Source organism: Culex pipiens, chromosome 1, assembly GCF_016801865.2.
Source record: "Culex pipiens pallens isolate TS chromosome 1, TS_CPP_V2, whole genome shotgun sequence".
Taxonomy (NCBI): Eukaryota; Metazoa; Arthropoda; class Insecta; order Diptera; family Culicidae; genus Culex; species Culex pipiens.
Window position 1 is genome coordinate 51,002,488 of NC_068937.1, and position 24,344 is coordinate 51,026,831.

General features: G+C 38.0%; 1 protein-coding gene across 9 annotated transcripts in view; it reads left to right on the top strand.

Moving 5' to 3' along the window:
* LOC120431692 (eye-specific diacylglycerol kinase) overlaps positions 1-24,344 on the top strand; it is a 298,340-nt gene that overhangs the window by 164,669 nt on the left and 109,327 nt on the right. For 5 of the 9 annotated variants that reach the window (XM_039596964.2, XM_039596838.2, XM_039597140.2 and 2 more), the window contains 2 exons: positions 7,717-9,424; positions 13,746-13,766. In XM_039596964.2, coding sequence (XP_039452898.1) covers positions 7,968-9,424; positions 13,746-13,766 — 1,478 coding nt within the window. In that variant the 5' untranslated portion in view covers positions 7,717-7,967. Of the gene's footprint in view, positions 1-7,713; positions 9,425-13,745; positions 13,767-24,344 lie in introns of all 9 variants that reach the window. The other 4 variants (XM_052706670.1, XM_039596894.2, XM_039597022.2 and 1 more) reach the window with 2 other exon arrangements.

Consider the following 24,344-nt stretch of genomic DNA (forward strand, 5'->3'; position numbering starts at 1 on the left):
ATGAAATAACTAAAATTCGATCAAACCCAAAATTGGTGCCCAAACCCTTACCAATGAATAAGCAACTTGTGCGCTCCAGCAAATAGCAAAATGATCACAAACAGCTTAGGGTGGTCCACGGTGGAGGTGCGTCATTAAAGTTTATTTTTTCCCCGGTTTCCGGTATGTGTCCCCTTTAACCCGCACCGGTTGTCCTCCTGCCGGTGAGGCAAAAAGGTGACGATGAAAGGGGCGCTGCGATGATTGCGATGATAATGGCGCCCCGGCCAGGACGACGATGATGACGATAATGGAGATAGGGCACATCGTCTGCTGGTTGGGTCCATTTTACCTTTTCTTCTTTCTTTCCGCTTTTTCTTGAGTATTTTTGCTATTTACCAAGAAAAAATTGCTCCATCATCATAGACCGGGCTAATTTTGGCCCAAACAAAACCGCAAAAAGCTGTCGCGGGCGCTCGTCGGACCGGAAAATAGTTTTCAAACGATGTTTTTTTGTTTAAGTGACGTACGTGACCATCATGACGATGGCGTTTACGCCACTTAGTCAGTCAACTGCAAAAATACACTCTTTCCTGAGGGTTGAATAAGTTGACTTTAATGAGAATTAATGATCTTGTGGGTCTCGCTGTTTCTGGTGAGTTCATTCCTTGTGGGCTTTTTTGTGTGCTTTTCTAGCAGGACGACTAAATAAAAACAAGCCAGTCACGAAAGCGGTAAGGTACCTAATTTGTGCGAAATGTGGTCAACTTGTGAATGTGCCAATTTGTAGAAATAATGTCTTGATAGTAGCGATACAATGTGGTGGCAATTTTGTTTTAGTACTGATTGGATTGCTATTTTTGATCATTTTTAGACAAAAGTTCCAATTTGGTAATATTCTTATTTTCAAGAAACTTTTGCGTGAGCTCAGAAATTACCTCTTAAATTACATAAAAAACAGTAAATTAATAAGCAGATATCGAATGACGTTATGATAAAAAAAGGTCAACAAAATAAAAGCTTCTCACTTTAAACAGGTCTCCCTCCAACCTTCTTTTACTTTTACTTGTTGTCCCTTCTCAGAATCAATACCTCCTTTAAAAAATGAGCAACTTTGCCGTCGACACCCTCAAACTCTACTTTTTCCTCCCCGAGGGCTTCCGGCGTGTTATGCAACTCTTTCGTCAAGTTGGCAGCCTCGTAGGATGCAGCGAAAAAAAAGAGTTCCTCGCCCCTTGTTTTTCTCTTGGTTAATTTTTAATTAATGAGTGTGGAAAACTCCTCCTTTGCGTCCGCCCTGTCCAGTACTTTCTAATCGGGGTGTGCCCCGAAGGGGAGGGAGGTCAACCCCCCAAAAGAAGGTAAAATAATGAAAATTTAAAAATTTAATCAACTGCTTGCGGTGTTGAATTTCACGCGGTTGCTCAACTTAATGGCACCATTTGGGAAGAATGTTTGAATCTTTAAAAAAAAACAAGAAAAGTTCTTTTCAAATAGGTGTATCGATATAAACCCCCCACTTTAGAGCAAAATTAACAACGTGCGGCAAAAGTTTTCAATTTCAATTAAGGCGAAAAGAGGCAGCAAATGGGTTGCGGGGTCCTCTCCCCAAGGCGTGACCAAGCCCACGACCGTCAAAGATCTTCAGGGAAGGTTCGTCCGACGGACACTCTCTCTTTCAATTACCGGAGAAAAATGTTTAGCAATTTATGTTTGCAAAGAAATTTATGTCTATTTGCCACTCTTGCCGCTAGAAGGATACTGTTTTGTGTGTGCCCCGAGGAAGGAGCACCCAAACTGCCGTCGACTGTTTCAGGGCAAACTGAACAAATATTGTCCTTTTGGGGGAGGGAAGGCCTCCAAAATTTTGACAAGATGATTAATATTTCAGTAGGTTTGATGAATTATTAAATTATTTCCGAGAAGGAAAGCAACTCAATTAAACATTTTTGTTGCTGACTCGGTTCTAGGTTTAATCCATAACATCGATATAAGTTGCAGTCTCTGACAGAGTTGCCAGATCATTATGCATAAATGTCCCATATGCATTTTCATCGATTTCGAGTTATTGATGCAGTTTGTTTCAAAATCGTGTGCTCTTTCAAAAGAGCTTATAACATCCAGTACTTTGTTCTAAAAATCAGGAAGAAATCCAGTTTTTTCGCGAAAACTAAACACGTAGCCTATGCATGGCGTTTTACTCAGCTTGGTGTTGGGACATTTATACGAACATGGGCAGTTTAGTTCTTTTGAAAATTCATATAATTACTGAACAACAATAGTTCTAAAAGTAATTTCCATTAATGTTAGTAATGAATCAGGTGTTTTATTTTTCAAATGCCTCCTTTTTCAGTCACGATTGCTCTCGGCTGGGTTGCCGAATCATTGTAGTTTTATCTGATAGTTTTTTGATGTATAAAAATAATTTTAAGCTAATTGAAATGTCATTCTAATGCAAAATCACAGCATTCTGCTTTTGAAAGTTACATTTTATTAAAGTGCCCATAATTATATACAGGGTTACCAAATCTCTTATACAAATAAAAATCGCAAAACTTTTGAAACACACACACACACACACACACACACACACACACACACACACACACACACACACACACACACACACACACACACACACACACACACACACACACACACACACACACACACACACACACACACACACACACACACACACACACACACACACACACACACACACACACACACACACACACACACACACACACACACACACACACACACACACGCACGCACACACAAATTATGTAATGTGAATAATTGTAGCAGTTTTTTAGAAGTGAGCAAATCTCTACCAAAACCGGAAATGGATTTTATTTTTATTTTTTGGTTTGGCTCAAACTTTGTGGGGGCCTCCCCTATGACCAAATACAAGTCTCCATACAATTTTGGCTGCTGTTCATATAAAAATGGTTCGTCAATATTCAAACAGCTGTAACTTTTGAGTGAATTTTCTGATCAATTTGGTGTCTTCGACAAAGTTGTAGGTATTGTTGAGGACTATTGACAAAAAAATAGGTACACGGAAAAAAATTGCAGATTTTTTAAGCAACTTTGTTTTCACTAAAACTTTTGAGCTATAGAGAAGTAAGGTCAAAAAATCTGCCGGCGAGTTATAAATTTTGTAAAAATATTGATTTAGGCCGATGCAAATATTTAAAAAAGTTTTTGTCCCTCGGCCCTGGCCGAGGTCAAGGGGGGGGGGGGGGCAAAAAAATAAAAAAATATAAAAATTTAAATAACAAGCCATAGTCTTCACATTTAAATGAAAAAAGTGTTTTAAAATACATTTTACACTAGTTCAGTTGTTTTGCAATCTCTAGTTTTCAAAAAATCTAAGATCTGACAAAAATAAAAATTGTATCGAAAAAAAAGATTTTTTTTTTTTGATTTTTTTGATTCAAAAAAATTTAAGATTTTTTAATAAACCCAAACATGCTAAAAATGATTTTAAACGCAGAAGAATGTATTTTAATTTGATTTCAGCTGGTTGCACTTGAATTTTCATTGAAATTTTGAAGTTTATTGTAAAAATATTTTTTTTGCCCCCTGATTTTTCGGGCCAATTTTGAAGGGGGGTGGGGGGGTGACAAAAACTTTTAAAAATATTTGTACCAGCCTTATGGAAAAAATCTAAATTTCATGCAAAAACAAATTTGACATAATTTTTTAATGTAAAATTGAATTTCCAATCGAAAAGTACTTTACAGATTTTTTATTTTAAGAAATCATTTTTTTTTTTTTCAAAAAATCATAATTCGGCGGCAGATTTTTTGACCATGTTTCTCTATGGCTTCAAAGTTATGGGTTTTTGTCCCCTAAAACATATAAAAAAATCTCTAAAATCAAAAACTACATATTTTGAGAAATTGAGTTTTTGTAAAAAAAAAGTTGATTAAAAAATCTACAATTTTTTTCCATGTACCTATTCTTTTCTCAATAGTCCTCAACAATACCTACAACTGTGCTGAAGACACCAAATTGATCAGAAAATTTACTCAAAAGTTACAGCTGTTTGATTATGTACGTATCATTTTTGTATGGACAGCTGCCAAAATTGTATGGAGACTTGTGGGTGAACCAATGACAAAAAAAAGCTTATTTGGTCATAAGGAAGGCCCCCACAAAGTTTGAGCCAAATCAAAAAATACAAAAAATACAAATTGTCGAAATCGGCCGATTTCGTAGAGAGTTGCTAAAGTTTGATTTTTGTGATTTTGTAAAACCTAAGTAAATATTTTTTTGTATTTTTGAAGTCGCAGATGAAAAGGAATCTTAAAATACACTAGTAATAAAGAAAATAGGGGAACGGCATCTAATTCCAGCGTGCCTCTAATGTTGGCAGGTCAGAACTTTGACATTCAATTAAAGCTAATTAAAAGCGTTTTCAACTGAAATAAAGTGATAAATAGCTTAATTAGAAGTGAGCAAGTAAGTTTCTATCAAAAGTTTTGCAAAATTCTTTGTTTAAATAGTGAAAATCAGCGAATTGGATGGAGTTAGGAGCGAGTGCTTAACCTGCCAAACATACGAGAATTTCCCCTACATTTTTGTAAAAATTAATTCAAGAAAGAAACATGAATTGGAAATGAAAAAGCAAAAATTTAGGTCAACATGAAATTTTGAGTGGCATTTCAAGTCTTTCGAAAAAAAATCTGTGTTTTTAAATATAGGTTCATTCCTGAACACATTTCCTCTACCAAAAACGAAAGCGGAACTTACAAAAATTTCAATAAATTTTATTTTTTTCCTTTTTTTTTTTAGTTCGTGACTCGGTGAGAAAATATTAGTCCGATCTTCCTAATGGCTCTCAAGTTGCGGGTTTTCCCCCTGAAATCAAACAATATGATTTTATACAAAAAAAAAACAAGTTTTAAGAAATTGATTTTTTGGGTATAAAGTTAGTTTAAAACCCGAGTTTTGTTTCCTTCAACTTTGCCGAAACACAAAATCGAACAGAATTTTTTTCCAAAAGATACAGATTTTCGAATATTTAGGTATATACCATTTTGTATAGACAGCTGCCAAAATTGTATGGACCCTTGTATGGATGCATCAATGAAACAAAATGGCTTCCCCTACAAAGTTTGAGCCAAATTAAAAAATGCATGAAATTGGCCGATTTTGTAGAGAATTGCACTCATATTTTTTGTTTCCTGAAACATACTTCAAAAATATTAAAATATTTATTGAGGAAATCAATCATGCTATGATTTTTCGAGTGTTACATTTAATCCCAGTTCCTACAAATTCTTGCAATTTTGCTGAAGATATCAAACCGATCCGAAAATTCCCTCCCGAGATGCTTATTTTCGAATAATTCCAAGCCATTTTTGTATGGAAAGCTGCTACATTGTATAAGGAATGGTATGGACAAACCAACGACCAACGAAAATGGGTATCTTTGATCATATGGAAGGTCACCATAAAATTTTAAATCTTTAGTTAAATAAGTTAAAATACTTGTTTATGCTAGTTGCCACAAGAAGACACAAAAAGTAAAGCCAAATCTACAATCAAACTAACGCAAATTCTTGCAAAAACAATCCTCAAGTTGATCCAGATGTCAGTCGAGTTTACGCCCTTTTAAAATGTTTGTCTTGATTTGAAAATTTTGAAAATATTTATTTTTGAAAACGATCGGAAAATTTCACGAATGTTTATTATTTTAACATTGAAAATCGGACCGTAAGTTGCTGAGATATTGACGTTAGAAAATGGTGGGCTGTTAGGGTGAGACTTAGAAAACATCAATTTTCCTGCTTTTTAAACCTTTGCATGGCAATATCTCAGCAACTAAGGGTCGTATCAACAAAGTTCAAAAAATCAAAATGTAGAGAGTTTTCTCAGATCTTCAAAAATATTTTTTTCAAAAGTGGGCAAACATGTGCACTCATTTTTAAAAATGAGAAACTGGGACTATTTTCAAAAAAATTACCTTAAAATGGCTTTAATTTGAAAACGGTGCACTTAATCAAGATTTTACTAAAGTTCTTTTTGATTGCAAATTGGATTTTACATCGAAATATTTCAATTTCTTGAAAAAAAAAATCAGTATTGATTCAAAAATTCATAACTCGTGCAAAGATTTTTTGCACAACCAGGAAATTTCTGAAATGTTGATGTACCCTAAAACATATAAAAAAAATTAAAATTAAAATAGTGTTTTTTTTCCAAATAAAGTTTTAGTGACAAAAAGGTAAATCAAAAATCATCATAAAAATTCAACCATGTATCATTTTTTTTTCAGTGTAGTCTTTATTCATACCAACAACTTTGCAAAAGACACCAAATCGATCAAAAAATACCTTCCAAAGATACAGATTTTTGAATTTTCATGCATCATTTTTGAATGGACAGCTTCCAAATTTGTATGGAAAATTATATGGACAAACTAATTATGAAAAATGGCTTCTTTAACTCCGAAAGCACCATAAAAGTTACAGCCGGATTAAAAAATACAAAAATTAAAATTAAAAAAAGATGGATTTCATAGAGAACTACTCAATATTTTAATTTTTTTTATGGTTATGTTGTATATTTCGTCATCACTCGTTACCACAAAAATTTGAAAAATATTTATTCATGGAATAGTTTTGAATAGGAAAAAAAATACTATTTTGGTGTTTGGTTTAATTTGTTTCAAGTGACTTTGTCAATGTTCTTATATGTATGTTTTGGAACATGTTATTTCTTGCTTCAACTTTTGTCACAGATTTGACGATGAAGTTTTTCAGGGAAAGCGCTTTTTGATAATTATTTTTGTTTTTTTTTTGTAAGGTTTTAGTAACTTTCTATCTGTCCCATCATTTTTCAACCTCAAATGCGTTCCGGAGTCATTTCAACGACGACACATGTAAACCGCAAATGATAAGGGTTTCGCGTGACGGGGACACTTCCTGCCCGGGGATCGGGGGACAGCCAGCCAGCGATCTCCTGCGTAATCCTGCGGGGGTCACTGTGACATGAAATACATTAAGATCCTTCGGGCAAGATAGCGCCCCCCCCCCTTGCGCCATTGTATTCGTGACCGCGCCGAAAAGCGGGAAAATAATTATAATTTTCCAAAAATCGGCAGGGGGTTTGGGGTTTTGCGTGCTGCCTACAACCAGGGAGGGGGGTAGGCCATGTCAATCAAAGTGGGATTTGCTGTAAAATACGCGCAGTTGGAAAGCTGGCAGGCAATAAGTCCCTGATACGATACGATACGTGCGGAGGTTCTGCGGCTCTACTCACACACGCAATGCATATACGAAAAGGCGGTATGATTGATATTCATGTGCGGTCCTAGGTCGAGCCTTGGGCTTGGGAATGGGAATTAGAATATGATTGGAGGGAAATTGCCGGCACAGCAGGTACAAATTGAAGGAAATGGGAATGTTGTGCCTCTTTGTGAAGGGTTAAAATCGATACAATTGCCGGGAAGTTTAATATGAAAGTCCGGGTATTGCATTCCAAAAAAAAAAAGTTCTTTTGATTAATTTTTAATTTGAAAGATTCTTGCCAACCTTTGATACAAACACGTACACACATCATAAATTGGAATCAATTTATGTAATTGCCACTCCCTGACTAGTCAACCACAATCTGATAACATGGTTCTACTTCAGCTTGATTGCTATCATATTTCTAGGACTTTGTATTCTGTGTACTAATGGCTGTATTCTCCTCTCCCTTTTCCCGTTTCAGCAGCAAGGACAGCAGCCTCCACCACCACCACCGAAAACACCACTATCGTCATCACCAAGTAGAGGACGCAGAAGAAGAAGAAAAACTAGAATTACCGATCCCGGAAGCCGTTCCGTCGCCGCCGCCGCCACCACCAGTTCCACCGGGAGTGACCGGAGAGGGAGGTGGCGCCGCGCCAAGTGGTCCGCGAGGTCCACCGGATCAGCTGGATGGAAGTGGAGTAGGAGGGCTGGGAGGAGGGCCCTCTCGGCAGTATGCACCGCTTCCGGAACACGTTCACTAGGTCCAGGACCCCGACTGGTGCGGAGATGAAAACCCAGAGCAGTCTCGAAGTTCCAAAGCAGGTTCGTTCAGCATCGTTCGACGAGATCCAGCTCGAAGCCCAGCGGGCGAATCAGTTTCTAAAGGTGCACCAGAGTTCGGCGGACGAACCGCTTTCGCCGGGTTTGGGGTTGCTGCAAGTTCCACAAGTTCCGGGAGCCGGCCAGCGGTCGCGAAGTTTCGATCTAACTGGGGCCGGAGGTGAAGAAGCGCACGCAGCGGTTGCCGCGGCCTTTCTTGACGTGCCAAAGCGCTTCCAGCGGCGCAAATCCAGCTCGAAGACCCCACCGCCGTGCATCCACTGTTTGTACCTGGAGGAGTACCGGCGGCTTACCGGAGTCGACCAGCGCCAGTACTACGACAACAGTGAGTACCAAACGCTCAGCTACACTTCATCCTCGTCGGACGAAGACGAAGACGACGACGACGACGAGGACGAGGAAGACGACGACCAGGACGAAGATCCGGACGACGATCGACCGGGCGAAGAGGATCCCGGGGAGGACTTCGACTTTACCTTCCCAGGATGCAACGTCCAGTGCAATACTCTGCTGCCACCACCGCTGGTGTCCCCGTGCGGGATCACCTTCACCCTTTCGCCCACCAACGGAGATGACATCGAAGATGGCGGCGTCGACCCGGAAGTCCTGCCGGAAATCGGCCCAATCCTGCCGCCGCCACCCATGTTCGACACGCCATCGTACCCGCCTCTTCCACCGTTCGCCCTGGGTTCACTCCCGATCGGGTCACCACCGATCACCCCCTGCTCAGCGTACCCCCCTCCGTCCCCGACGATCGAAGTGCCTCCCTGTTCGCCTTCCGCGGACGACCCCCCAGGAGCGGGTGCCACCCGAACCCGTCGACGATCCATCTCCCGCCAGGAGGCGATCTTCGTCGAACCGACCGGCAACTCGCTCGAAAACGTCTCGTCCGCCGAACCCACCACCAACCAAGACATCAACATCATCGTGCCGGACGATCCGGATGAAGCGGCCGCCAGCAGCAGCCGGAACCAGTCCTGTGAATCCGTCGACCAATCCGTCGACTACAATGACAATCAGCACCAGTTCCACCAGTACCACCTGCCGCGGCCATCGTTGCCGGCTGCCGTCGCGGCGGACTTTGTCCGCGATATCTACCTGCAGGTGCCGGACCTCAAGCGGGACCGGGCCGCCTCGGTGGACTCGTGCTTCACGAAGGTGACGGGCGCGAAAACCGAAGAGGTGAAGCCTCCGGAAGGGGAGCTGACGCTGCTAGCGGTGCCCGGCAGCGGCGCGATCCGGTCCCGGTCGGTGGACATTGTGCTGCCGACCGAGGAGCAGGCACGCTACAAGGCACTCGCACTAGCGGGGACGACGGCCGCCGGGGCGGTCAGCGCGGGCGCCAAGGGGTAAGATGGGTTGTGTGTGTGTGTGTGGGGTGTCGATGTCGTGATGTTCTTTGCCGATGTGGTGTTGTTTTTGATGTTGTGTCGTAACCAGCAGTACGAATCGAAGAGCTCATAACATCATTATCAAATCATAGTTGACGTATTGTCTTATCGCACGTCGATTTTCACCAAACTGTGTTGAGGATGCCATTTTGTGCAGCTTTCAATGCCTCACCCCAAGTAACATTTAAGGCTTTATCAAAGTTGTCACAACCGCTATAAAACCTATCAGCGAAAACCAACAAACTCGCCAGAACCTCGATAACCCCCACATAAAACCCAATAGGTTGTTACAGCCTATTTATAAAACCTACATAGGAGTTCAAGGCTTTTCAACTGAATCCTCTCAACCTTCTCGAAGCCTTAATAAAACCTTTGTTAAAACCTTGTTAGAAGTTAGCGAAAAATGACATTGCATACGTCCTCATGTATCTTATGACAATCATAAGATGCAACTTTTGGTGCAATAAAAAACATTCCCGGCAACAATGCCATGCAATTCGAAGAAGAAGATCAACAAAAACAAAACGCACAGTATGGGATTTGACAGCGCGCATTTGCCGAAAGTGCGGCGCGTCGTTTCGAGGCTGGTAAATTGATAACTCCTTTATTTGACGTCCTAGCCAAATGGTGTCTTCGGAAGAGTTGTTGTACTTAATAAGGGCTATCTTTTGAAGTTAATAACATACAGGGTGACGACCTTTCAGGGTGTCAATCAAAAACTAACTTTGTTGGATGACGTTGTAGGGCTTTGGTGTCTTCGGCAAAGTTGTAGAGGAGAACATTAGTTAGCATTTTAGTGGCCTACTATGTTCTGATGAGTTGTTTATGACAAAAAATTACACATCTTTGCCGAAAACAGCAAAATGTTTTAAGCCTTTATTTAGGAGTAATAACCATTTTTATGTGATTTTGAGCCTATTTTCAAGTTGCTATGTTTTCAAAATGGCGCATTTTGGCGCAAAACCGAACAATGCACCTGAAAGTAAACACTTTCAACTACATTTCCTGGAAATATCTCCGTGTCTATTGGTGTCTATTTTTAGATATCTCAATTGAAATTTTACGATTTTTAATCAAATTATTTATAATTGTTAAACGGAATCTTACTGAAAACATGGTAATAATCGGTGAATTGAAGGGTTAACTTCAAAAGATAGCCCTTATTAAGTACAACAACTCTTCCGAAGACACCATTTGGCTAGGACGTCAAATAAAGGAGTTATCAATTTATTCCACTTAATTTTGCCATTCCGAACACTGTGGATTGGTGGCTCAAATTCAGCTGCGGTTGAAATTTTATCGATAAATGTGGGGGAGATAGAGCCAAAAAAAGCAATTCTAATCATAAATAACATGTCTTCTGCAATCACAGTTTTCAATGATTTTTTTTCCTCGCATTTTTTTTTTTTTTTTTGGAAAAGATGTAGAGTTTGACATCTCGAAATTTGTTTTCTAAAAAAGCCCTCTTGAGCGCTCAAAGCCCTCTTTGTGAGTAAATGAGGAAGGCCCTCACACTCACCGAGAGTGATGAGTAATTTACTCGCAGGTAACTTAGTTTTTCCTCATTGTTGAGTAACTCGTGAGTGAGTTTCCGAACTCTGGTTTAAATTATGTTTGAACTTCTGTTGTTGTGCTAGCGATGTAAGAAATTCATCTTAATTGTGTGTTTTCATCAAATTTATACATTTTTATTTCTTTCTGCCAAGATGGCGGTCAATCATATTCAATCACGCGTTTAGCGCCATATTTATGCACTGCTATTTGACCGCGATAAATGCTCTTTTAGGAGATTATGATTCTAAGTGAGCTTTTTACATGCCTAATGGCACTTGACAGCTACAACACTCTTAGTTTTAACCAAGCATGCTATAAAACCGTTTGGCATGGCATTCCCAAGTAACATTTTTTTCCAGGAGTTCTACAAAAGCTCTTCAAGATAGCTACAGCATAGCAGTTTGGACCGCGGTAGGATAAAACTCTCTTCAAGTTCTCTTCCAAACTCCTGAAGAAGTTTTGAAGAGAATTTTATCCTACCGCGGTCCAAACTGCTATGCTGTAGCTATCTTGAAGAGCTCTTGTAGAACTCCTGGAAAAAAATGTTACTTGGGATTGCCATCTGGTTTTCAAGCCTCTATAAAAAATTTCATAAAACCTTTTTGAAAGCCAGTCGGCTTTTATTTTCACCAGGTTTTATTTCCGTGGCATAAAACCTTGTTAGAACCTATTAATTAGCTCTCGCTTGTTGGTTGCGGTGAATGCCCAAATAAAACTATTAAGCAATCAAGATGCTACAATAAAACCTTAATAAAACTTGGTGGTGGCTGGTTGGTTTAAAAATGTTACTTTGGCAGAGCTCAATTTCAATCCTGAGATATTCAATAAAAACCGAAAAATTTCGTGCATTGTTGTCAATATTTATATGAAAGAAATTTCAATCTTGTCGTGCTTATCTTGACACATCGTCAGTTGTGTGCTATCTTGTGACAACAACCATTTAGTACTTTTCGAGAAAATCGATTTTTAAAGTTCGTTGGTAAATAATTTCAAAACTATGAATGATAGAGCCAAACCTTTTGAAGCAATCGGTTTGTATACTATCACTTAACAAACGCTCCAAGTTTCAACTAATTTGGTTACACCAGTTAAAAGATACAGTAAATAATGTAAACAAAAATCTGAAAAGCACGTGTCACAAGAGTGTTTCGAAAGTAAAATTGTACTACGTGTCACAAGTGTGCACAGAATTCCCATACAAACTGAAATAGGCTTAAATCAATAGTTTAACCGACTTAATCAGTATATTTTCAAAAACAAAAGGTTGCATTGCCTTTAGAAAGTATGTGTGTACATAAATTTGTGAAAAACAAGAAAAATTTTCCATATTTTCCAACAACATGTATGACGTGTCACAAGTGTGCACAATCATTTTGATGATAAATTGGTCTATGTCACAAGTGTGTATTGCGATATCCGGGAAACGGAAGCGAGTTTCCAAAATCGGGTCAAAGCATCTTGTAGTGTTTGTTAAGTATAGCAAAACGTCATCATTAAATCATTTTCGACCAAAATGGTCTATGTCACAAGATAGCACACAGTTGACGATTTGCATATTTGCATAAAAATTTCTATGGAAACTTGTATGAAAAGTTTTAGAAAAATATAAAAAATACAAAAATTTAAATGTCATGAAATTGGTCGACTTCGTTGAAAGTTTCTCACTGTTTCAGTCCAAAAAGTTAAGATAAATAAATTATCTTCAGTAAAAACTGGTAAGGCCGATGCAAATATTTTTAAAACTTTTTGTCCCTCGGCCCTGGCCGGAGTCGAGGGGGGGCAAAAAAATAAAAAAAATATAAATATTAAAATATCATGCCATAGTTTCAACATTTGCATGGAAAAAGTGTTTTAAAATGTATTTTACACTAGTTCAGTTGTTTTGCAATAAAAGTTTTCAAAAAATGTAAGATTTGACGAAAACAAAAATTTCAGCGAAAAAAAAAACTTTAGCGATAGTAGACATCGAAAATTTTCAAAAATTCAAAAGAATTTTAAATCAACCCAAACATGCTAAAAATGATTCTAAACGCATTGGAATTCAATTTAAATTGATTTTAACTAATTGCACTTTAATTTCCATAAAAATATTGAAGTTTTTTGAAAAAATATTTTTTTGCCCCCTGATTTTTCGGGCCAACATTGAAGGGGGGGGGGGAAACTTTAAATAAAATTTGTACCAGCCTAAAAACATTCGGTTAAATGACATCGCAAGAAAATGACCACGAAATACAAAAAAAAATGCGACCAGCCCAAATGAGCTCTCGATTCGTACTGCCTCTATTAACAATTCACCTTTTGGAAGGCATTTTCCCCCAAAAAAAGTCATCCCAAAGGACGATAAACCAACACACCAAAAAAACATTACTCTAAACACATTTCTGTACCACTTTTTTCAGTTTTCTTCCCATTTTGTTCTAGCTTGTTCGCATACCCCGATATTTCGTTCATGTTTCTTCGCCATCCGCCTGGAAACCACAATTAATTTTCGATTTTCTGTTTGCATGCTAGCGCGCGCTTTCCCGTCTGAGTTTTAAGTTTCCAAAACAAAAAAAGGACCACCACCGACCACGGGACCACAGCGAAACCGCGAAAAGGATCCATTTCATTCATCCGGACTTGTGTTTTTTCACTGCTGCTGCTGCTGCTTTTAATGTGTGTTTTTTTTTTGTTTTCATCGCATTTTTCCGGTCTTTTTTAACTTTTCTTTTCCGTTTATTTTCAGCATATTTTCTCTTCTTTTCCCGTGAGCAATCATGATCCAAGTTTGTTTAAAAGAGTTTTCCCTCTCTCGCTCTCTCGATCTCCCACCACCCTCACTAGTGAGCAGTGAGCGATTTGAGTTGTTGTAATTATTACTGTCTCTGATTTTACGCCAAATTAAATAAGCTCGGGGGATTTTTTTTTGCTAATGGTATTTTGTATTTTTTTTCTTCCTCCACTTTTTTTTCGGTACATTTTCCACAACGTTGACGGGGCCGCACTTGCTGGTGTCTCTGCAGGTAAGCTATTGTTTTTTTTGGGGAAAACTTTTCAGCGCTGATAATAATGATGATGATGGTGACGACTTTTTAAAAATGAATCATTCTGGATTTTTTTTCTCCAAAAAACTAAACATAGATTAATTAAATACCTTGATCAACTTTATATTCAGCTTGAAACAATAAGCTTAATTACTTCGTAATTCCCGAAATATTCTCAGTACTGATATCCAAGAGGAACTAACTTTCCTCAGAGGCTTATAACTTTTCGTTACGTTACACCGGAATAATCCCACAAACCTACACCTTCTAATATACATTAGCAGAACCTCACCAAAAGCAGGAGTTACGTCCACGCTGGAGTGGAAAAGCCCATTTGGGACGAAGCCTTCCTGTGAGTGAGAGCCTGCTACTAGAGAGGGTGAATTATTTGGCATTATTTGAATGAAAGTTGTCGCTTAAGCCCCGGGGGTCGTAATGCGAACTATGTGGGACAAATTTGGGACACAGATGCCGGATTTGGGAGGCTTCCGGCCCCGCAAAAAAGGACCATTCACGAGGTGAGCTTTTCAGCGGCATTCTTTCCACGAAGGTCTTTAAAATCCCCTTTTTGTGGTTGCATAATCTCGCTTAAATGAAAGTGTACCGCAGAATCGATATCAAAATGGTTGTTGGCTCCATTTCGCGGTCCCGATATTTTCGGACCGACCTGTTTTAGCGCGATAAGCTGGCTTCTCTTGCTGGCAGAAAACTCGGACTCGAACCGGAAGTGGACAATACCAGAAAAGGTAAGCTCCGGCATCCGCTCGTCATGCGATTTTGGTGATTTGGGGACCAGCATTTGAAACGGATATCGACTGTTCGATGGATGCCGCTGGGAACGATCAGTGATGGAGAAAGTTTTTCAAACCTTGATACAGGGTACCAAAATTTTCGTAATTGAAATACGCAACTTTTGGTACCTTAACATGTATAGGTTATCGCAGTTTTAGTGAAAAAAGTAGATTTTTTCCGTTTTAATAAATTTTTCAGTTTTGCGCGTGGAGCGTTGAAAAACCCAGTTTTATTTTTAAAATATCGTATCTTAGAGTATCGAAAACATAACTCTACCATTTGTTGATATGTTATGTGAAATTTTCCGAGGAATCCGATATAAATATTTTCAGACAAAGGCTCTTTGGTCCCGAGACCTTCAAAACAGCATTTTAAGTTTTCATACGTCCTTTTTTAAATGATAAGCTTTTGAAATTTCTTACTATTTTTCCAAAATAGCCGCTAATCACCTTTCTTTTGCGCCTAAGACAGCTAAAATCGGATGAAATGTCGCGGAGATATGATTTTTTTAAAAAAGTGGTTTTTGCGAAAATCGACGAAAATTGCCATTTTTCGGACCACCCTAACACGGCGTAGGTCACCCTAATAGCCAAACAAAAAATACGGGTCTAATTATTTCGGCCAAGGAACCCCCAGAAAAAATTTGGTCCCGATCGGAGAACTTTTTTTTCGAATCATGCTCTTTTCGTGAGGAATTGCTGTATATGAAGGTGGGTCTTGGAGCTTTTTGTAAAAATTTCATTTTTAGAGCAGGATTATAGACTTGCTCAAAATACCGTTATAATGAAAAAAATATGCAATCCGAGATTTTGGTATCTATCGATTCCTCACACCATAACGCACATTTTAGCAAAAATAAAGCAAATGAAAACATTCGCTGATGTAGTTTTCTAGTTAAATCCCTTTTAAGATGATACATCTGATTTTCAATGAGAAACCCAAAACAATCAACATTTTAAAGAATATGCATTTCGAGATAATGATGAATGTTGCTTCATATAACTGCCAAGCACCTCTGGGCCGAATTTTAGAAGGTTTGCTGATGTTGATCTCGAGATACAGCCATTTCTAAATGTTTTTTTCTTTTTTTTTTTCTATGAAAATCTATAAAATCAATACAATTTCGACACGATAAAGATTATACATTTCGAGATAATTTTGGATTTTTCTTCATATGACTGTGAACTATCTCTGGGCCAAGTTACAGAAGGTTTGCTGATGTTGTTTTTGGGATACAGCCGTATTAAGTTGCTATTTCCGACTTTTCAGGCCGATTATATTGATTTTCTTAGAAAAAGTCGGAAATAATATTTAAAAATGGCTATGCCTTTAAAATTCTTTAGGTTTTCTTATTGAAAATCGGATGTAACATGTTAAAAGGGCTGTATCTCGAAAACTACATCAGCGAATGTTTTCATTTTTTGCTCAGAGGTGTGATATAGTATAAGGCAGTGGTCCTCAGCCAGCTGAACCTCGCGAGCCATTTTTGAAAAAAGTCGTAGTATCGCGGGCCGCATGTGATGAACAAATAAAAATTGCTAAAATTTGTTAAATTTAAATAATGTTCCGCCAAATCACACAGCAGTTGCCCCGACCCCTCTTCGATTTGCGTGAAACTTTGTCCTAAGGGGTAACTTTAGGAGCGGCCGTGGCTGACTGGTTACGGTGTTCGCTTTCTAAGCGAATGGTCCTGGGTTCGATTCCCATCTGCTCCCAACGAGAAAGTATAGGAAATATTAATCTTGAAACACTGAACATGAACGAAAAATCAAAGTCGCCCGAGTCGGGGTTCGAACCCCCGTCCTTTGGTTTGGATTGGTAAGCAAAATTGCTAACCACAAGGCCATCACGGCTTGGTGAACGACGCCTGGAATTAGGAATACTGTTACTATCAAACTATATACGCGCTGGGTCCTTGTACATTTGACAAGGGTTCGGAAGTTCTAAATAACGTTTGAACCCGATTGGTGCAAACGTTCTTCAGGGCGGGGCTTGTCGATAAAAGCTGAGGGACCTCGCGCTCGGCTAGCCAGCGTAGAAATGGGTCACCGAAGCTCGGCAGAGCTAACACCTTCCAAATGCCTATGCGAGTTATTTGCATGTATAGAATGTAGATCTAAAAATACATGGAAACAACTCAATTTGTAAGAAGCGACCGCGTGGTCCCGTTTGGTTGGTTGAACACACACACACACACTTTGTCCTAAGGGGTAACTTTTGTCCCTGATCACGAATCCGAGGTGCGTTTTTTGATATCTCGTGACGGAGAAGTGGTACGACCCCTTCCATTTATGAACATGCGAAAAAAGAGGTGTTTTTCAATAATTTGCAGCCTGAAACGGTGATGAGATAGAAATTTGGTGTCAAAGGGACTTTTATGTAAAATTAGACGCCCGGTTTGATGGCGTACTCAGAATTCCGAATAAGCGTATTTTTCATCGAAAAAACACTAAAAAAGTTTTAAAAATTTTCCCATTTTCCGTTACTCGACTGTAAAAAAATTTGGAACATGTCATTTTATGGGAAATTTAATGTACTTTTCGAATCTACATTGACCCAGAAGGGTCATTTTTTCATTTAGAACAAAAATTTTCATTTTAAAATTTCCTGTTTTTTCTAACTTTGCAGGGTTATTTTTTAGAGTGTAACAATGTTCAACAAAGCTGTAGAGCAGACAATTACAAAATTTTTGATATGTAGACATAAGGGGTTTGCTTATAAACATCACGAGTTATCGCGATTTTACGAAAAAAAAGTTTTGAAAATGTTACATTTTGCGTTTCTCTTTGTTTCGTCGTCCGTGGCTGTCGCGGGTGACCATGAACGGCCATGATCGATGACGACCAACTTTTTCAAAACTTTTTTTCGTAAAATCGCGATAACTCGTGATGTTTATAAGTAAACCCCTTATGTCTATATATATTTTTTTTGTAATTGTCTGCTCTACAACTTTGTAGAACATCGTTACACTCTTAAAAATAACCCTGCAAAGTTAAAAAAAACACCAAATTATAAAACGTTTTTTGTTCTAAATGAAAAAATTACCCTTCTGGGTCAATGTAGATTCAAAAAGTTTTAAGGTCAAGTAACGGAAAATGGGAGAATTTTTTTAACTTTTTTAGTGTTTTTTTCGATGAAAAATACGTTTTTTCGGAATTCTGAGTACGTCATCAAATCGGTCGTCCAATTTTACATAAAAGCCCCTTTGACACCAAATTTCTATCTCATCACCGTTTCAGGCTGCAAATTATTGAAAAACACCTCTTTTTCGCATGTTCATAAATGGATATCAAAAAACCCACGTCGGATTCGTGATCAGGGACAAAAGTTACCCATTAGGACAAAGTTTCACGCAAATTGAAGAGAGGTCGGGGCAACTTTTCCCGATTTCGTGTGAGTTGGTAGAGAATTACTCTAGTAAGAAAGCTGAATTTTGATAAACTAACATTTTCCCAACTTTTTAATATGATTTTTGAATGTATTTAAATGTTTCCAATTTTATTTTATTTTTAATAAAAATTACTTCCGTATCAATCCTTTCTTATACATTTCTTTCTAATAACATTTTTCGTGCAAAAACAAATTTGCATTCTATTCGAAACTTTTATACGTTTCAGTTTAAATTAAATAAAGTTTCAAGTTTTTGTTTTAGATTCAAAAACATATTTGGACTGAAATCTCTTTTTAGCTTGAAATAATTTGCTACTATTTTCAAATATTTTAGTATACCGTGGACTCTCTCGTTGTCGATATTAAAGGAACCGTCGAGAGTTATCAAGTTATAGAACGAAAAATCAAAGCAAACTTTGAAGGGACTGAAAAATTTATTGACAGCAGGTGCAATATTGATATCGAGAAGATCGACAGTCAGAGAGTCCACTGTAATTTTAATGAATTTTGAAACAAACATTTTCAGAATAAAATCAGTTTAAAACTTTTTTTTAATTAAATTGAAAATTACACCATAGACATTTATTTTTTGCTAAATAATGGATGAATTTTGAATCATAAAAAAGATGCAAATATTTTGTTCTGAATCTTATAGACCTAACTGGAAGAAAACACAAGCTTAAATAAATATTCTAGCTAAATCTTCACTAAGCAATAGTGAGAGATAAAAAACGCTCTTAACATCAAATTTTTTTTTTAATTATGGTTGCTTGCCTTCGGACACTTAGTAGGAATCTCGCAATCTCTTGATTTTATTGCATTTTCATTTAATATTTTAACATTTAAAGAATATTTAAAATTGAACATACATACGACTTAAAAATGTTTTAAATTAGATTCTAAATTTGTTTTGTACCTAATTTTTGCATTTCATAATTTTAAATCAAAGAATACAGGAACAAAAATAAAATTCATATGATTCATAAATTTATCATCAAGGTTCGGATAATAAATAATTTTTTTTTTATAAAATTGAGCTAATGCATAGTCAATAAATATAATTTCCAATAATGGTTATTCTAGGCAATACTGGAATTTAATCTCCAAAAAAAAACAATATCATTCTTGAGAGAAATGCTTTATATCAAAATTTCATAAGGAATATGAAAAGAATCAAAGTTTAAAAATTTTGCATTTCAATTATAGTTTGAAAATTTAAAACAATTTAATTTCAATTAAGCAGCAATTTAACATAATGTGAACATTATCAATGTTTTTCGAACATACTTTTTCCTGGGCTCGCACGCTTATTTTAAAGCTAATTCAATATAGCTTGAGTTAGAAGTTTGCTTAGTTGGTTGTTTATACTAAATGGGACAATTATGCGACTATTAATCGTATGTGACGATTTGGCCCTGACGAAACTTATTTTTTTAATTATTGGAATTTATACCAAAACAAATCAATTTGTTCCGAATACCATAAAAATAACATTAAATCACGTTGGCCAATTATGCTATCATGGACAGTAAACCTTAATTCTACATTTCATTTTTATGACTCTTTGAAATAAATCTGATTTCTTTAAATAGATTTTTTTTTTAAATAATTGCGCACTTTTCCTGCCCTGGTAAAAAGATTTACTAGAACGTTTCGTTAAGAGACGGCTTCCCGATAGCCAATACCAGTAAAGGGATGAGGAGAATTTGATGTACTCTATTCGAAGAAAGATTATGACCAGAAAGCGAGGCACTTTGGCCGCTCGGAAGCTGGATTTGCATCGGCGAGCTTCCGCGTGGGAAAAATCTACCGGGAAAAAAGCTAAGCTCTGGGATATTCCAACAGGACGAGCCGAACTTTACGAAGAATTTTGCGCCGAACGGAATTTCTCAAAATTGCTCACATTTTCGTCCCCACCCAAAACTCGCGACATCCCGTCAATCATGGGACGTGGGAATGTTTCTGAGGTGGGGGAAGGAAAAATTTACCCCATTTATCACGGGTATTTCCTTATAAATCAGCCCCCCCTTCGTTCCGTTGCCTTCTAAGCAACCAAGTGAACGTGGGCAAACATTTGCGTTTAATTTCACCCACACCCTCGTTTCAAGCTGGCAACACTTCTTGGCAGATGCTGCTTGAGTTTTTGGCGCACTCCAATATCTTCTAGCAGCAGCAGCTTGACGGGCACTTTTCTTCAAGAGTTGAGAGATTCTTTGAGATATCGCACTTATTTTTTTTTGTATTCTTCAATTTAAATGAAAAAAAAAATTTCCAACAGTGTTGCCATTAAGATTATTTGAGATTTCTTAGTTTTCAATTTTATTTGAAGATCTTTATTTTCCAGAGAATTGTTGAGTAGAAGCAAAGCTTCTTCGAACAAGTTCTGTGTGTTTTGACTACGTGGGAAAAGCTCAACTCAGCAGTGGTGTTCTCTTCCTCTAGGTTTTGTGTACGCTTCATTATGTTTTTATGCTCAATTTTTGCTTACATTGATCACTCATCCAGTGACTGATGATGCTTTCCAAAGTACGTAATCAAACACTCGACGCTTGTCTCGTCTGAACTGATGCTTCTCAGTCAGCTTAAAAGTGAAGAGACGCGTCCATCAAGTTCATTGCTCGTTGACATTAGAGAAAATGCTTACAGTAATGTCAAATTTGACTTAAAATTGCTATCTAGTTTAAAAAAAAGGACAAAGTTTGTTTACTATTGTTTCTCTTTGTTCCTTTTGTTCGTTTTGTTCCTTTCGTTCCTTTTGTTTCTCTTGGTCCTTTTGTTTCTTTTGTTCCTTTTGTTCCTTTTGTTAATTTTTTTTCTTTTGTTCGTTTTGTTCGTTTTGTTCGTTTTGTTCCTTTGTTCCTTTTCCTCCTTTTGTACCTTTTGTTCCTCTTATCTTTTTGTGTTGTAACCAAAATCTTCAAACAAACGCATCGCAACGCATCACTTAAAATTTTTACTCCGTAATTGTATTGTCAAGTTCTTTTTTCACTCTCCAACTCAATCATTTGAATATCGCGTGTTGCTGATACGACCCGTAAACAGACCGCCAGACAGACAATCAAACTGGCGTTGTGTCATTTCTCCGCCAGACTGCATCACCAAAGCAGGCCAGAGTGAGGTGTGGGTGCAAGCTGTTGCGAGCGCTGGGACGTTCAGATATTACGTAACCAGGTTTTGAAATTATGTTTTGCGACTTGTTTTTGACTAAATTTTCTCTTGAAAATAGATTTTGATTGAAAAGTTTGAATTCAGTGAGTCAAACGACCTTGCTACTCCGAGTTTAAGCTGTCACGCATAGCACATAACGAACGCGCCCCGCCACAAGACGCCGTCACTGACTCACGTTCAACGGTTTTGGCCGAACAAGAGAGTATGGCGCCACTGACTGCCGTCACATCTCCTCTGCTTGCCAGTTTAATTGGGTATTCAAGCCAGGTTTCTTCAGTAGCTAAGAGAGCTTTAAATGGTGGAAAATGAGCTCTCTTTAAAGTTCAACGTGCTGCGTCTTTTAGGTCATTTGACAGTTGAATGAATCGAGTTGGCGTTGAATCACGCGCTACAAATATGGTGTCGATTGCGTCAACAGGTGATTCGATTCGTTGACTAAAATGGTGTGGTTGCAATTGCAACTTTATTTACGGAAATTCAAAGCACTAAACGGGTTCGACTTCTTCGAGTCAGAATTCCTTACGTTCCTGAAATTTAAAATTTCAGCAATTTGAAAGCAGCTCTCTTTTTTCACTCCCACAACAAATGCTTCCAATTTCAACACCATCATCAAACGAAATACTTCCGTGCGGTTAGGCTTCTCAAGCTGCAACAACAACAACACAAAAGGCGCCGGAAGTTCATTATCCTTTGATGGCGGCGTCGAAATCCGGCACTTGTTCCGACATACGACACCAGGCTCTTCTCATCACGAGAGCAGTGATGAAGGGGGCCGTTTTGGATTATTTGGAATGGAGTCGTTTTTTGCAATGGTTGTTTCATTCTTATTTTTGATTTTTGTTTTTTTAATAATTAACATATTTCTGTTACTCAATTTATACATTGCTTAGTCGATCCCAATCCCACAATCAAACTTCAACCGGTTTTGTACAACCCACAGTACAAAACCTAACCCAACCCAAACCCCCTCTGCGCCGAAGATACTATCTCTGAACTGAATACACACTTTGCAATCTACTAAAGTTAGCATGTGTCACCACACCGCGCCACACACTAACCGTCATCACGTTTGCTCTTTTTTATCTTGTTCTTCCTTTTTTAGTAAACTGCTTCTCTCTGCTCTCCATCTACCTACTATACAGTATTGGTCTCGTTCGCTCTCACCCGGTGATATTTGTTTGAGTTGTATTATTTGGTTCAGATGTATGGAGAGAGAAACAACAACATTTGGTTGGCGTTTTGCTGGCTTGGTAGATTTGCGTTTTTAGAGGAAAAATAAGGTAGAATACGACATAATTTGACATAAGTTGTTTACTTTGTTGATGTGCCCTTTCGAAATGTTAAGCTATTTCAAGTCGACTACATGAGTACAAGTACCGTAAAACCCCGATGGTTTTACGCTGATTGTTGTCAAACCATCTCTTCCTCTTTTACACGACGTTCAAACACACAGCCGTCATCTGGGGCGAATCGGGACTACATTCTGAACAGGGACAGCAGGTTTTAGAGCACTTAAAAGATGAAATTTGAAAATCAGTGCACTATTTTTGTTAATAAATATTTCAAGTGTAGTATTTGTAAACGCATTACAAATAGAATATAAAATTAACAATAAAATTGAAAAATGTCCACACTGATTTTGTAATCAAACAGCTGGAAGAGAGATTGCGTAACGTGATTTACGAACGATCCCAGTAGTAAACAAAAACAAAGTAAAAAACTGTTCAAGCACAAGTTTGACACTTTTTTCGTGCTTCTAAATTCTAGTTTTTTGCCGTAAAATTAAGTGTTTTGGAAGTTTCTGTGCGTATACAAAACGTTGTTCCTTCAGAAGAGATCTGGTTCGGGGTTCAAATAATGAGAAAAATCCGGAAGTGGGTGAGATTTTGTCGAGTCCATTCAAATCAGTAAGTAATCATAATATGGCATATCTGAAGCAACATTTGAAAAGGGTGGTACGACATTGCACTTACGGCTCATACTCTGACTCTGAAAGAACCTACAATCTTTAATTTAAAACAATTATAAAAAAATGTTCCTTACTGGACTTGATCATATGACCGATTCTTAGCGAAGCTACACCAAAATGTCACTTTTTTCAATTTTCAATGTGATTTTTTTTATGAAAAATTTCATTTTAATTACCTATGATCTAATAATTTCAATGTGCTTCAAATGCGTTTTCTTATCTGAAATGCCAAAAATATTGACCAAATAAGGTCTGCAAGTCATTGAATGGGAGCGGAGTTTTTTCATAAATCTGCTCCTTTCGTTGTCCCGTCACGAAAAGAAATGGCTGGCAAAAACTCAAATCTCAACCAAATTTTTCAGTTCAAGGAGCAAAAGATTCGTTTTTCAATTTGTGATAATGTGTATGTAGAAGAGCAAAAGTTTAAAAAAATCAATCTGGCAAAACTGTGTCGATTTTTTTGGTGTGCCTTTTAAAATTCCAGTTTTACGATGTTGTCCCGTCACGCTACATTTTCATTTCAGGAGAAGCACAGGTATCCAGGTTTTTAACAACATGGACGAATACCGAAGGTAACGCATGTAACGGTACGGGGGTACTGTCAAAACAATTTTGTAACGCACGTTTACGTCACGTCATTCTTGAACTCCTGTCAAAAATTTTCACCAAGATGGCGTCACACATTTTTGCTTCCACACCATCCGCACACAACAAAACCTTTTCTGCTGCTGACCGGAATATTTTCGAGACAACCCGTTTCACTCCGAAAGAAGCTGCCCAGGAACAACCCCAGACAGATCCGCTGGCTGGAACCAAGTCCATAGTGCCAGAAATAAACCCGAGACAGCAAGGCAGAAAGATGCTCGTGAAAAAACATTTACTTCCTGCAACCTCCAGCCGGAACCGTGTCCGTGGCTAAGAAAAACATCCGAGGCAACATTCGCTGGCCTCTGGCCGGGGTCAACCAAACCAGATGGATATC